General features: G+C 54.9%; 4 protein-coding genes across 4 annotated transcripts; 3 read left to right on the top strand and 1 right to left on the bottom strand.

Annotated features, from left to right (window-relative positions):
- Positions 1-778: 778 nt before the first annotated feature.
- On the top strand, positions 779-1,087 carry PHACADRAFT_27125 (uncharacterized protein; the record flags this gene model as incomplete). Its single annotated transcript, XM_007392680.1, has 1 exon — positions 779-1,087. One exon carries the CDS (start codon positions 779-781, stop codon positions 1,085-1,087), a length of 309 nt encoding a protein of 102 aa, XP_007392742.1.
- A 390-nt stretch (positions 1,088-1,477) lies between these two features.
- Positions 1,478-4,907, top strand: PHACADRAFT_253191 (uncharacterized protein). Its single transcript, XM_007393937.1, has 15 exons — positions 1,478-1,655; positions 1,725-1,730; positions 1,785-1,876; positions 1,925-1,944; positions 1,998-2,052; positions 2,111-2,446; positions 2,508-2,855; positions 2,910-3,067; positions 3,120-3,188; positions 3,239-3,398; positions 3,448-3,556; positions 3,612-3,850; positions 3,907-4,043; positions 4,093-4,116; positions 4,170-4,907. Exons 1-15 carry the CDS (start codon positions 1,577-1,579, stop codon positions 4,810-4,812), a joined length of 2,475 nt encoding a protein of 824 aa, XP_007393999.1. The 5' UTR covers positions 1,478-1,576; the 3' UTR covers positions 4,813-4,907.
- A 299-nt stretch (positions 4,908-5,206) lies between these two features.
- Positions 5,207-8,682, top strand: PHACADRAFT_253186 (uncharacterized protein). Its single transcript, XM_007393936.1, has 14 exons — positions 5,207-5,369; positions 5,439-5,444; positions 5,499-5,581; positions 5,639-5,658; positions 5,712-6,169; positions 6,231-6,578; positions 6,633-6,790; positions 6,846-6,914; positions 6,975-7,134; positions 7,184-7,292; positions 7,347-7,585; positions 7,642-7,778; positions 7,830-7,853; positions 7,907-8,682. Exons 5-14 carry the CDS (start codon positions 5,789-5,791, stop codon positions 8,541-8,543), a joined length of 2,262 nt encoding a protein of 753 aa, XP_007393998.1. The 5' UTR covers positions 5,207-5,369; positions 5,439-5,444; positions 5,499-5,581; positions 5,639-5,658; positions 5,712-5,788; the 3' UTR covers positions 8,544-8,682.
- Positions 8,683-8,913: 231 nt separating this feature from the next.
- Positions 8,914-11,120, bottom strand: PHACADRAFT_207484 (uncharacterized protein; the record flags this gene model as incomplete). The annotated part of the gene is made up of 8 exons (XM_007393935.1): positions 8,914-9,616; positions 9,673-9,810; positions 9,861-10,063; positions 10,119-10,187; positions 10,281-10,505; positions 10,565-10,813; positions 10,866-10,952; positions 11,013-11,120. The coding sequence occupies 8 exons, from the start codon at positions 11,118-11,120 to the stop codon at positions 9,040-9,042; spliced, it is 1,656 nt and encodes a 551-aa protein (XP_007393997.1). The 3' UTR covers positions 8,914-9,039.
- Between the last annotated feature and the right edge of the window lie 1,809 nt (positions 11,121-12,929).

Here is a 12,929-nt window from a genome sequence, read left to right as displayed (position 1 = left end):
CGGCATCATTTCCTCCGTGATCTCATCGACGCCGGTACTATCTCCGTCATTCACTGCGCCTCCGAAGACAACGCCGCCGACATGTTTACCAAGGCGCTCGCTCGCCCTACTCACACCCGGCAGCTCTCCCTCGCGAACATGACTGCTCGTTGAGGGGGAGTGTTGTAGTATCTGAGGCGCCGGATGCGCATCAGCCGCGCCGGTAGGGATACCGACATGACGCGCTTAGGTCGTCATGCCCAATATGGATCTGTCATGCCCGTTTTAGATATGACCCGCGCAGAGCACTCTCGGCTCTGCGCCCTCGTTATGCTTCCTCTATAGTCTCAGCTTCCTAAGGTACATTTTATTGGTCTGACCAGATTAGGAAGTAGATAACCTATATAAGAACATGTAGTATTATTTTTGGAATTTATCCTTGATTACTCGTGAATCCCCCGCCTGCGCGAAGTCTTTCACAACATCTCTCGAGGGACGGTAGGCCACATACGTCTGAGTTCTCGCCGATGTCACTCACAGGAGCTGTAGATGGAATGTTGCTGGTCGGTTCTGGTCAGTGAGACTGTGGGTTGCATAAAGGGGTTCTCTGATGGCATTATACAGGGACATCGTCCACGATCTGAAGGTCGCCGTCAATTCAGCACAGAATGGCAGTGGTCGCAGAGCGCATGAATACAGGCGAGATGATAACATTGTACTGGAGCTGGATGCCTACCCGAACTCCCTTGCACACTTGCCGCAGCCTTCAGGCCAAGCATCGTCCACGTACGTCGACGGCATGCAGCAGCGGGTACCAGCAGCGGCGCTCCGCTCTTCCTTGGGCTTCCCGCTGGCGAACCTGGATCATGCGCCGCCTACACACAGCAACGGCGAGGCTCTCGGCATGTCCACTTTCTGGAAAAACACGCCTGCACAAGCCGAGGCCGGAACACAAACACAGTTCGTCCCTCCTCCATCCCTTGATGGCGCATACGCGTCGGACCCGGACCCCGAAGCGATCTTTGCAGACCTGCTGCCCACGCTCTCTCACCAAGACCCATTCGCGGCCATGGCGCATGTCATGCCCTCACATTTACCGTCGGTCTAGTTCTTTAAGAGTGCTGTGCCTGCGGGTACGGGAGGCTTCGGGGTGCAGCCATAGGTTCAGCCTAGGTAACGTGCGGAAAACTAGTTTGTATTTTATGGGAGCGGAAGCACCTTCTTTGTGCGATAACTTAGGTAATACGACACCTAATATGGCATTTCCCAGCGAACTTGCGACGATCTAAAAATGGTAAAATGTGGGAGAAGACTTACAGTGACGAGAGTGGGATTCGAACCCGCGCCCTGAGGCGACACGGTCGGTCTCTTGAACCCCCGCTCGTGGTGGCGTTGTGATGCAATCATCTCCCTTCGGCACCGACAAGTACTCTCCTCCTGATCAAAGCATGGACTGTCAAGCCCTTCACCTTCTCCACTACACACATCTTGTCGTCTTCGTACAGAGCGGGCCTATCCGCTGAAGCACTTTTTCCTGATAATCTTACCAGCTGGTCGACAACCAGTGAAGACTTCGCCACTACGTACACCTTCAATCATGAGCGACAGGGACGAGGATGAGCTTTCCACGAAGAAGAGACGCTCCAGAGCCTGTGACCAGTGTAGGAAGAGAAAAGGTATGCTTTTCTTATGTTACAGAAAAGGCGTGCTAATGCCCCGCGACTCTCGACAATTGACGCGGACAGTGCGGTGTGAGTGATCATCAGGCATCGAAGATTACGCTCTATTAATGTAGGAATGGCTAGGTGATGGATCTGAGGAAGAAGGAAAATCGTGCTCGACCTGTGCGGCGTTCAAGAGCAAGTGCACGTACACTGCAACTACGGAGATGCGTAAAGTACGTGCCAGCGTAGCTTACAAGGCTACCACTCACTATCCGGTTTAGAAGCGTTATGTGGAGGACGAGTGAGTGCCGGAGACGATTACAGACTAGAATGAGACTACTAAGGATGTTCTAGATACGTTAGAGCTTTGGAGTCGGAGGTGATGAAGCTGCGGCTTACGGTTCGGCAGGTGCGTTTATCAATAGCTATGCGTGATATCCACAGCCTAGTGATATCCAGCTACACAGCTGCAATCAAGGCTCACTGAACTGGAAAGGCCTCACGTTGCAATTGCTTCCACCACGAGCAGTCCGACATTCAGTGATCCGCCACCTACTATAGACATTTCTGTCAAGCAGGAGGAAACTGGGGAAGACGAGGGTCTCGTAGAAGGCTTAAAGTACATGATTCTCGATGAAAGACGTGTGCACTTCATGGGCAGGTCTAGCAGCTTTCCCCTCATGAAGGCCGCGATGAAAATGAAGCAAGAGCTTGTCAAAGACAACACCAGCCCATTGCTCAACGGAGGGTATCACCCTCTGATGCCATCCAAACGGCGCCCAGAATTCTGGATAAGTACGATGGTGCGTCTTTGCTTACTCCGAGTGACACTCTTTCTGACACAATTTTTGTCACATGTGGTAGGACTTTATCCCGCCAGAACTCCCATATACCGATTTTCCAGAACCCTCCCTCATGAACGACCTTCTCGACAATTACTTCCAGAAAATCCACCGGAACTTCCCTCTGCTGCACCGGCCGACGTTCCTACAGAATATCGCCTCGGGACTACATCTTATCGACGAGGGTTTCGGGGCGACGGTGCTGCTCGTGTGTGCCTTGGGTGCACGCTTCTCGTACAACCCCGCTGCGCTCATGCCCGGACTAACAAGTTGGCACTGGGCCGGTTGGCGATGGTTCCAGCAGGTCCGCGCCATGCGCAAGCTCATCCCACTGACGATGACGACGCTTTATGACCTGCAGGTTGCCGCGGTAAGGGTGGTGTGAGCGATCTTTCGCGTGTCTGTTTGCTGACGGATACCATAGCTCGCCGGTGCATACGTCGCCGTCTTGTCGATGCCACAGTCAAACTACGCGATAATGGGTTATGCCGTCCGGCTCGCGCAGGACCTGGGTGCGCATAGACGGGTGGCGTACGAGCCGGAGCCTACGGTCGAGGGCGAGCTGAGGAAGCGCGCATTCTGGTATGTTACTTTTCCGTGGCTTGTCCTTGCTAGGGTCCTTATGTTTTCTCAGGTGCTTATTGGTAATGGACAGGGGTGCGTGCTCCAATTTGGGGAGACCGTGCGATGTTAAAGATGAGGAGTAGGTGCGATGTTTCCCTCCACTGGCCTTCCTCTCACAGTCCCCGCCAGCTTCGATATCGGCTACCCTATCGAGTGCGACGACGAGTACTGGGTGACGGATGATCCACAACGGGCGTTCAAACAGCCAGTAGGACAGCCTTCTACTGTTGCATACTTCAACTGTGCTCTTAAGCTAGAGCGGATACATGTGCACACGCTACGCACCATTGTGCGTATTTATGATGTCTGAACCCTGCTCCCAGCTTACGCGATCGCAGTACTCGCCGCAAGGGGCCAAGAGTCTTTCAGATCCTGAGCGTGCCCAGCAGATCGTCGCGGAACTGGACTCGGAGCTGAACCAATGGGTGGACTCGATCCCCGAGCACTGTATGTACGCTTCAAAAAACCCCACCCTGGCTTATAGCCAATCAATTATCCGCAGTGAGATATGATCCTAACAGAGAGGACGTCCCCTTTGCTGGCCAATCTGCCTCGCTTCATGCGTCGTACCACAGCCTGCGGATCTTCATCCACCGGCCGTTCATCATGACACCGCGGAGGCACGTGCCGCTGCCATTCCCGTCGCTGGCGATCTGCACGAACGCGGCGCGGTCGTGTATCCAAGTCCTCGACAGGTACTTCACCCTGTCGGGCCAAGCACTGGTCTTCCGATACCACCTGGTGCGGCGCCCTTTCTCTCTCGTTCGTCCGACATGGCTGATGTATGCGCGTTATAGACGTCACTGTTCTCGTCTGTTATTATTCTACTGCTGCATGTGTGGAGTGAGACGCAGTCAGGGTCTACTACCGACGTCACGAAGGAGCTTGAGTATGTCCACAAGGCACTGCGTATATTCAAGGACCTCGAGGAACGGTGAGCTTCGTCCATTTATGTCGTCTGATGTCGCTAATGAGTGCCGCAGGTGGAATGTCGCTGGTCAGTTCTGGTAAGTGGGTACCCGGTAACACATGAGGCCGTCTCTCTAACGGCGTTTTACAGGGACATCATCCATGACCTTATGACTGCCGTCGAGGCGACACAGAATGGCAGTGCTTGCGGAGTGCACGAGCACAGACAAGACGATGACATCGTGCCCGCACACGATGTTTACCTAACCTCCCAGATGCCTGTACAACAGCCCTCGGCCGACGTACCACCCACATATGACAACGATGTGCAACAGCAGCTACGAACGGTGGCGGATCTTCCAGACTATCCTCAGGCCAACCTCGACTATGCGCCGCCACCGCGCGTCGATGGTTCCAGCAGGCCCAGCAGGCTTCCGAATAGCCAGAGCCCCGGCTCGAACAGCTTCTGGCATGACCTGCAGGCGCAACAAGAAATGGATGCCCAAGGACAGTTCGGGCCGCTACCGCCTCTCAATAGCGCATGTACACCCGACCCCGACCTGGATGCGATCTTCGCGGACCTGCTGCCCTCGTTGTCGCACGAGGGCCCGTTCGCGGCGATGGCGCGCGGCATGCCGCATAATTTCGCGCCAGGTCAGCTTTTTGGGCGTGCGGGCGGAGGAGTACCCGAAGGGCAGCCGTACGAGCACTCTGGAGGTTTTATGGACACGCGGTTTGTAAGTCCAGGAATGCCGTCTGTGTGGGGGGCAGGTACTCAAGGTAGCTCGTTGTGAGATTGTGTTGGCAGTTATTAGAGTCGCGGGTGGGATTCATTACTGGCTGTGTCTCGTACCAATATGACCATGCCGCCTGTGCTTTTATAATAGCCTTAATCAACCTTAGTCTGACCACTGAGCAGTGACCGGTTGACCACTGGTGGTCCAGGCTCCATAGAAGCACAGTTCGGCCTCCGTCCTTCGATGGCTTATATGCATCGATCTCGAATCTCAAAACGACCTTCGCAGAATGACGAGAGTGAGATTCGAACCCACGCCCCGTCGCAACGTGCGTTCCGGCTCTCGACATGATGCAAACACCTCTTTCCGCGCCAGTCCTCGGCACCGACACTTGATCGCAGGATGGACTGCAAAGGCCTCCACCTTCTCCACAACCTACACCTTACCGGAGCGGGCCTATTCGTTGAGGAACCCTTTCCTGACAATCTTATCAGCTGGCCGAGTGAAGACTTCGCCATTGCATACACCTCAGATCATGAGCGACAGGGACGAGGATGAGCTTGCCACGAAGAAGAGACGTTCCAGAGCCTGTGACCAGTGTAGGAGGAGAAAAGGTGCATTCGTTGTACTTTACGGAAAACGCGTGCTTACGCGCCGCGACTCTCAACAATTGATGTGGACAGTGCGGTGTGAGTGATCATTAGGCACCGAAGGATGTGCTCCACTAACCTAGAAATGGCTAGGCGGCGGATCCGAGGAAGAAGGAAAATCATGCTCGACCTGTGCGGTGTTCAAGAGCAAGTGCACGTATACTGCGACCTCGGAGGTTCGTAAGGTACATGCTGGCGTAGTTCACAAGGCCACCTCTCACTATCCGATTCAGAAACGTTATGTGAACGGCGAGTGCGTCACAAAGCAGAACATAGACCAGAGGGGAGGTTCTAAGGATGTTCCAGATATGTCAGAGCTTTGGAATCGGAGGTGATGAAGCTGCGGCTTACGGTTCAGCAGGTGCGTCTTTCAATGGTTATACATGATGTCCACAGCGCGGTCATACCCAACCACACAGCTGCAATCAAGGCTCGCCGAACTGGAAAGGCCTCATGTTACAAGTGCCTCCATTTCGAACAGTTCGACCTACTCTCCTTCCGGCGACCCGCCATCTGCTACAAACGTTTCTGTCAAGCAGGAGGAAACTGGGGAAGACGAAGGTCTCGTAGAAGGCTTCAAGTATATTGTTATCGATGAAAAACGCGTGCGCTTCATGGGCAGGTCCAGCAACTTCCCCCTCATGAAGGCCGCAATGAAAATGAAGCAAGAACTCGCCAAAGACAGCGGCAGTCCATTGCTCAGCGGAGGGTATAACCCTCTAATGCCGTCGAAACGGCGCCCAGAATTCTGGCTAAGTATCATGGTATGTCTTTTTGCTCAGAGCGACACCGTTACTGACACACATTTTCTGTCACGCACGGTAGGATTTCATCCCGCCAGAACTCCCGTATACCGATTTTCCAGAACCCTCGCTCATGAACGCCCTTCTCGATAACTACTTCCAGGACATTCACCGGAACTTTCCTCTACTGCACCGACCGACTTTCCTACAGAATATTGCCTCGGGGCTACACCTCATCGATGAGGGTTTCGGTGCGACAATGCTGCTCGTGTGTGCCCTGAGCGCGCGCTTCTCGTACAACCCCGCCGCGCTCACGCCCGGCTTGGCAAGCTGGCAATGGGCCGGCTGGCAATGGTTCCAGCAGGTCCGCGCCATGCGCAAGCTCATTCCGCTCACGGCGACGACGCTTTATGACCTGCAGGTTGCCGCGGTAAGACGGTGTGAGCGATCTTCGCACATGTGTTTGCTGACGGCTGCCATATAGCTCGGTGGTGCATACGTCGCCGCCTTGTCGATGCCACAGTCGAACTACGCGGTCATAGGATGCGGCCTCCGGCTTGCGCAGGATCTGGGTGCGCATAGACAGATGGCGTACGGGCCGGAGCCGACGGTCGAGGGCGAGCTACGGAAGCGCGCATTCTGGTATGATGCTTTTTTATGAGCTGTTCGTCTTTGCAGAGCCCTAATGTTTGCGCAGGTGCTTATTGGCAATGGACAGAGGCATGTGCTCCATTTTGGGAAGGCCGTGCGATGTCCAAGATGAGGAGTAGGTTGTCCATATCTCCCTCCACTGGTCTTCCGGTCTTCCACTTACCGTCCTCTCTAGCTTCGATGTCGACTACCCTATCGAGTGCGACGACGAATATTGGGTGACGGAAGATCCACAAAAAGCATTCAAACAGCCAGTGGGGCGGCCTTCTACCGTTGCACACTTCAACTGCGCCATGAGGCTGGAGCGGATACATGCGCATGTGCTACGCACTATTGTGCGTATCTATGATGTCTGAACCCTGCTCCCAGCTTACACGATCGCAGTACTCGCCGCAAGGGGCCAAGAGTCTTTCAGATCCTGAGCGTGCCCAGCAGATCGTCGCGGAACTGGACTCGGAGCTGAACCAGTGGGTGGACTCGATCCCCGAGCACTGTACGTACGCTCCAAAATCCTTACCCTGGCTTATAACCAATCGATTGTCCGCAGTAATATACGATCCCAGCAGAGAGGACGTCCCCTTTGCTGGCCAATCCGCCTCGCTTCATGCGTCGTACCACAGCCTGCGGATCTTTATCCATCGGCCGTTCATCATGACACCGCAGAGGCGCGTGCCGCTGCCATTCCCATCGCTGGAGATCTGCACGAACGCGGCGCGGTTGTGTATCCAAGCCCTCGACAGGTACTTCGCCTTGTCGGGCCAAGCACTGGTCTTCCGATACCACCTGGTGCGACGCCCTTTCTCTCTCGTTTGTCTGGCATGGCTGATGTATGCACGTTATAGGCGTCACTGTTCTCGTCTGTTATTATTCTACTGCTGCATGTGTGGAGCGAGACGCAGTCAGGGTCTGCTACCAACGTCACGAAGGAGCTTGAGCATGTCCACAAGGCACTGCGTATATTCAAGGACCTCGAGGAACGGTGAGCTTCATCCATTTATGTCGTTGCTGAAGCCGCTAATGGGTGACGCAGATGGAGTGTTGCTGGTCGGTTCTGGTAAGTGGGTACCCGGTGACACATGAGGCCGTCTCTCTAACGGCGTCTTGCAGGGACATCATCCACGACCTTATGACTGCCGTCGAGTCGATACAGAATGGCAGTGCTTGCGGGATGCACGAGCACAGACAAGACGACGGCATCGTGCCTGCGCACGATATTTGCTCAGCCTCCCTGACACAGCGTTCGGCCAACGTACCGCCCACGTATGACAACGGTGTGCAGCAGCAGCCACTCATAGCGGCGAATCCTCCAAACTATTCCCAGGCCAACTTCAACTACGCGCCACCTCCGCGTGTATATGGCTCCAGCGGCTCCAGCATGCTGCCCAGCAGTGATGCCTTCGACTCCGACAGCTTCTGGCATGACCCGCCGACGCAACAACAGATGGATGCCCAGGGACAGTTCGGGTCGCTACCACCTCTCAACGGCGCATACACACCCAACCCCGACTTGGATGCGATCTTTGCGGACCTGCTGCCTACGTTATCGCGTGAGGATCCGTTTGCGACGATGGCGCGCGGGATGCCGCAGTACTTCGGGTCAGGTCAGCTCTTCGAGGGCGTCGGGCCTGGGGGTGGAGGAGGCTCTGGAGGGCAGCCACACGTGCACTCTGGAGGCTTTGTGGACACGGGGTTTGTAACTCCTGGAATGCCATATGCGTGGGGAGCAGGTACTCAGGGCGGCTAGTTGTGAGATGGTGCTGGTGTGGCTCGTTGCTGGTTGTATCTCGTACCATACCACCTGTGCTATTTAACTGGCCTTAGTCTGAGCATTAAATACTGTACTGAGTACTCGTGGTCTAGACTCCATGGAATGAATTATCATCATGGACAGCTGCCAACTAGCTTCCGGACTGGCTGCGAACACTTCAAGTTGGGAGTTGCTGCTTGCCAAGGAGAGAAAAGAAACTCGACGAGAGCGGGATTCGAACCCACACTCTTTGGCGCAGCTTAGATCGCTTGTCCGCGGCCGTGTTTCTTCGGATACTTCAGCTACTGCCAGAAGGACGACAGTGACGGACTCGACTGGCATATGTTGGCTTCGCAGTGCTGTGTAGCCAAGTCATTTTCCCCTGATGCTTCCCGCGGAATTCTCGAGCTCTGGGTTTTGAAAATTCGCTGGCGGGTGTCTGCCATTCTTGGAATAACTGCAAAGACTCGAAATAAGTAGTCTACAGAGAAATTTAACCCTGCGTCGTATCATCCGTTTGTAATGAGGGGTCTGGAACCCCAGCTGCATTCAGAGCCACAGCCTTCAGCGCCGTAAATTTCGGGGTGCCCAGGCCAGTAACAGGGTCCCAGCCCTTAAGAGCCGGGAAGCCGCTCGTGTTGCACCCAGGGTTGCTGCCGGTCGTGATGTCATTGAACGCACTAGGATTCGCGTACAGAAGTGGGTTGAGGAAGCCGAGCGTGCTCTTGTTGGCGGCGATGAGCGCGTCGTTGATGAGCGCAATCATTCCCGCAAAGATGGGGCTCGAACAGCTCGTGCCGCCAACTGTTCCAAGTGTGCCGTTAACGACGATGGTAACGTTCACCCCGATAGCCGCGACATCCGGGTACCCGCGTCCCGAAGCGTTGAACAGGCCGCTGTTCGTCGAGCCAATGGAGGAGAGGTAGGACGAGACGTCAGAGGCCTGGTATGACGGCGTGGCAAAATGGTTGGAGAAGCCGCCAGCGGAAGAGGCGCCGATGTCGTCTAACGTTCCAGCGGTCTCGCCGCCGGACGACGAGATGAGCTGGGTGGCGCCAACGGAGGTGATGCTGCCGGTTTGTTACTAACCAGGTCGCCAAGAGAAGGATGCGCGGGAAATACTTACAAGGGGCATCCAGCCGGGAAAGTAGGGATGAACTTAGAGCAGCTTTGAGGCTGCCCGCCGGAGACACCGCCGTCACCAGAGGCAAAGAGGATGGAGACACCACGGGCGCCGAGTTGAGCGTAAGCATTACAAAGTTTGCTATTCGATATCAGTAAGCTGTCAAACCCGGGCCGCAGCACACAACTCACGCAGTGAGTAAGCGAGAGACCATGTTCTCGTTGCCGCCGTAGCTGGTTGTCAGGACTTGCGGCGGGTTGGACTCGCCGAGGAGGAAGAGTATGATGTCCAGGAAACCGCTAAGTTCGGGACCGTCGTGATTGTTTTCGCCAACAGAGATGAATGTGGTTGGCACGCCTTGGCTGACGCTGATAGCGTACTGGGTGTCAAGATTCTATCGAGTACGACTGATGAGTGTATGTTTAGAAGTGCGCCAGACAAGTACGCACCGCCTCAACGCCGGTCTCGCTCCTGTTCTGTGGGTTGCTACCGCCATCAATAGTCTGAAGGGCGAAGGTCTCCCCATTGAGGTCAGGTTGGAATTGTTCAGGAAAGTCTGCAAGTACAATTCTCAACAACGCTTGCGCTCAAACATTAGGGGCTGCGCGCACCGCGAGATCAGCCTCGTTGGCAAATTGCTCGTCGAAGCCACTGACAGCGAGGTGGTTGGAGCTCTGAGTCGCCTTGGCGGTGGGGATGTCGTACAGAGACTCGATACAGGCGGGTGTGATCTCCTCAGTTGAGCAAGACGTCAAGTCCTCAATGGCGCGGCGCTCGAGGCCAGACGGTGTCGAGATGACGGGATGAAGGGGTGTTGGGTCTAAGAATCTGTGACACTAGTCGAAATTACACTCGAACCAAACCGCACTATTACTCATGAGGTCGTAGGGTGTACGGCGTCGATGTGCTCCTCGAGATCGGCGGCAATCGAGTACTTCAAGGTACGCGTTATATTTTTGCCGGTCCTGGAGTGGGTGAAGAGGGTAAAGTCGGCGTCGAACAGCTCATTCGCCTGACCGACAGGGACAGTGATGCTGAGCCAGTCGCCGGCAGGCGAGATGGGGGTCGCATTCACGCCAGCCTGAGCGAGCCAGTTCTTGATGGCATCGGAGGTCTGTGCAGTCGGCGTGACAAACTGTTCGACCTGGGTAGCAAGACTCAGAGCTACGGAACATGCTGGAGAGAAATGTACGCACCTCTTCCTTACTGAGATGCTGCCCATAGGACGGGTTATCCGGTGAGCTGACAGCGTACAGCGCCTCGATTAGCCCATTTGGGTTGTTCTACGCGAGCGCAATGCTTAGGCTGAGCTCAATATCCGCAGGAGCAGGTCTATTGCTGACGAAACCCTCAGGCGCTGCGAGTATGGCCTCACGGACCTTCATGCTGTAGGCCATGGACTTCGCGAAGGCGAGCGAACACGACGCAAAGGCAAGGAGCTTGGACACCATCTTGCCTGGAGTGTGTGAGGGAGAATGATGCTAGCCTGCCTGTGCAGAAGGCGTAATATAGTCCGACAAGTCTGGTCGTGCATTTCAGAGCACAGGGAACAGCCCGCGACATGTCTGCATCTTTGACGGTTGGTGCTTTGGGCGATGGCGACTTGGCTAGAAACTTTGATTAGAAACATAGTGAAACCGGAGTTCTAGTGACCCGTACCCAAGCCTTAGAGGTTGGGGAGAGGGCTACTAGAGGGCTGGCATATTTCCTCCAAGGGGACAACAAGCCGATGGATACCGCAGCATAAGTGTAAGTTCGATATTAATCCAGCTGAAGCGGGCAGACAGAACGCGCGAAGCGCGACGGATTCGGGTACTATTGGTGCAAAAAGTGGCCCAAAAAAAGCGCGGCGTGACGTCATTCGCGAGACACTTCGCCTGTGCTTGTTCCGACACCTCCTCTCATGCGTGAAGGTCAAAACATGCACGCTGTTACCACTCGGTGAGACGAAGCGCAGCTCTTTAAGGGCTTCGGGCTCCTGTTCTCGGACTGTACAGCACGAAACGGACAAAGCGTGCGCTCTTCTGATCTTCGGTGAATCCACTCCCATCGTGTTGTATACTATAGATGTCAGGCTGGACTTTTCTTGTTAGTCACTCCTACACCCTTTGTCACTGATATACTTCTCTTGATTGCAGCATGGACTGCTAGGCACATTTCTCTTGAGGCGTCTTTTCCTGGAGTAATCGCAATCCTGCTGGTGGACAGCAAGTCGAGTACTTCGCCATCTGCTCTTGCGTACACCTCGTATCGTGAGCGATAGAGACTGGTATGAGTATTTCGCGAAGAAAAAATGTTCCAGAGCCTGTGACCAGTGTGGAAGGAGGAAAGGTATGTTGGTGGGAAGGGTGTGCTACTTAAGCGCTGCGTCGGACCTTCAACACTTGGTGTGGACGGTGACTCATCAGTGTCCACCACGCACCCGTGCGGCGCCGAAGAGCAAACATACGCACGCCGCGACCACAGAGGTACGTGCCAGTGTTATTTGCAGGGCTATGTTTCACTGTGTCAGTGCCGCATCTGACTAGGCATTCTGCGCGAATACATCAGGAAGCAGCATCTGACTACGTAGCGAGGGCGCTTGCTACCCTGAGCCACCGCATCTGCCCTTTTTGGGTAGCGCACGCGTAGAGGCTCAGGAGTGCCTGGTAGTACCCAGCGGCAGCGCACACATTTTAGGGGTCACTACGGTATGCCAGAAATTATATATTGGTTATTCAAGCTACAATGTGCAAATTTGTATGCGGGACACACACCTATGTCATTACTGGACTAAAATTAGATTAATGCACCGAAGAGCAGCACTCCAAGGCAAACTCGTGTGGATGTTCAAGCTCAAGCTCAAGAGGCGTCTGCCGAAGTACAAAGACGTCTGCCCTAAAGTGTTGGATGATGGCGCGACGGACGAAGGTAAGCGCTCGAACATCTCGTCGTCCCAGCTTCCACATCAGCCCATGGTAATGCAGCTCGACCATCCCTTTGGTATGCTGCTGAGACTATAGCCGTCACTGACTCTCCGCCTTCCCTGGGACTCTGGAAGAACAGACAAGAGCTGGCTGTGGTAGTCGAAGCTCGCGATATTCCCGGACCCCAAGCATACTGCTACCGACATGCCGCGTTACCATCGGCGGAGCAAGCAAGAAAAATGACAGTGCGCCCTAGGGCCGTGCCCTGTCTCGCTGAGTAAGGAGCTTGTGGACTGCGCGGTAAGCATCACAAACTGCAAGCGGCTGCGGAGGGCCGGGTTGTCCTTTGCCATT

This window comes from Phanerochaete carnosa, assembly GCF_000300595.1.
Source record: "Phanerochaete carnosa HHB-10118-sp unplaced genomic scaffold PHACAscaffold_3, whole genome shotgun sequence".
NCBI classification, from domain to species: domain Eukaryota; kingdom Fungi; phylum Basidiomycota; class Agaricomycetes; order Polyporales; family Phanerochaetaceae; genus Phanerochaete; species Phanerochaete carnosa.
The sequence above is the reverse complement of the archived record's forward strand: the minus strand, read 5'-3'. Positions and strand labels throughout refer to the sequence as shown.

Coding starts and splice junctions, on each gene's coding strand:
- PHACADRAFT_253191 (XM_007393937.1), top strand. CDS start 1,577: ATGAGCGACAGGGACGAGGATGAGCTTTCCACGAAGAAGAGACGCTCC. Junction 1,945..1,997: donor AAGCGTTATGTGGAGGACGA/GTGAGTGCCGGA, acceptor AGGATGTTCTAG/ATACGTTAGAGCTTTGGAGT. Junction 2,053..2,110: donor TGCGGCTTACGGTTCGGCAG/GTGCGTTTATCA, acceptor CCAGCTACACAG/CTGCAATCAAGGCTCACTGA.
- PHACADRAFT_253186 (XM_007393936.1), top strand. CDS start 5,789: ATGATGTCCACAGCGCGGTCATACCCAACCACACAGCTGCAATCAAGG. Junction 6,579..6,632: donor ATGACCTGCAGGTTGCCGCG/GTAAGACGGTGT, acceptor GCTGCCATATAG/CTCGGTGGTGCATACGTCGC. Junction 7,854..7,906: donor AGTGTTGCTGGTCGGTTCTG/GTAAGTGGGTAC, acceptor GGCGTCTTGCAG/GGACATCATCCACGACCTTA.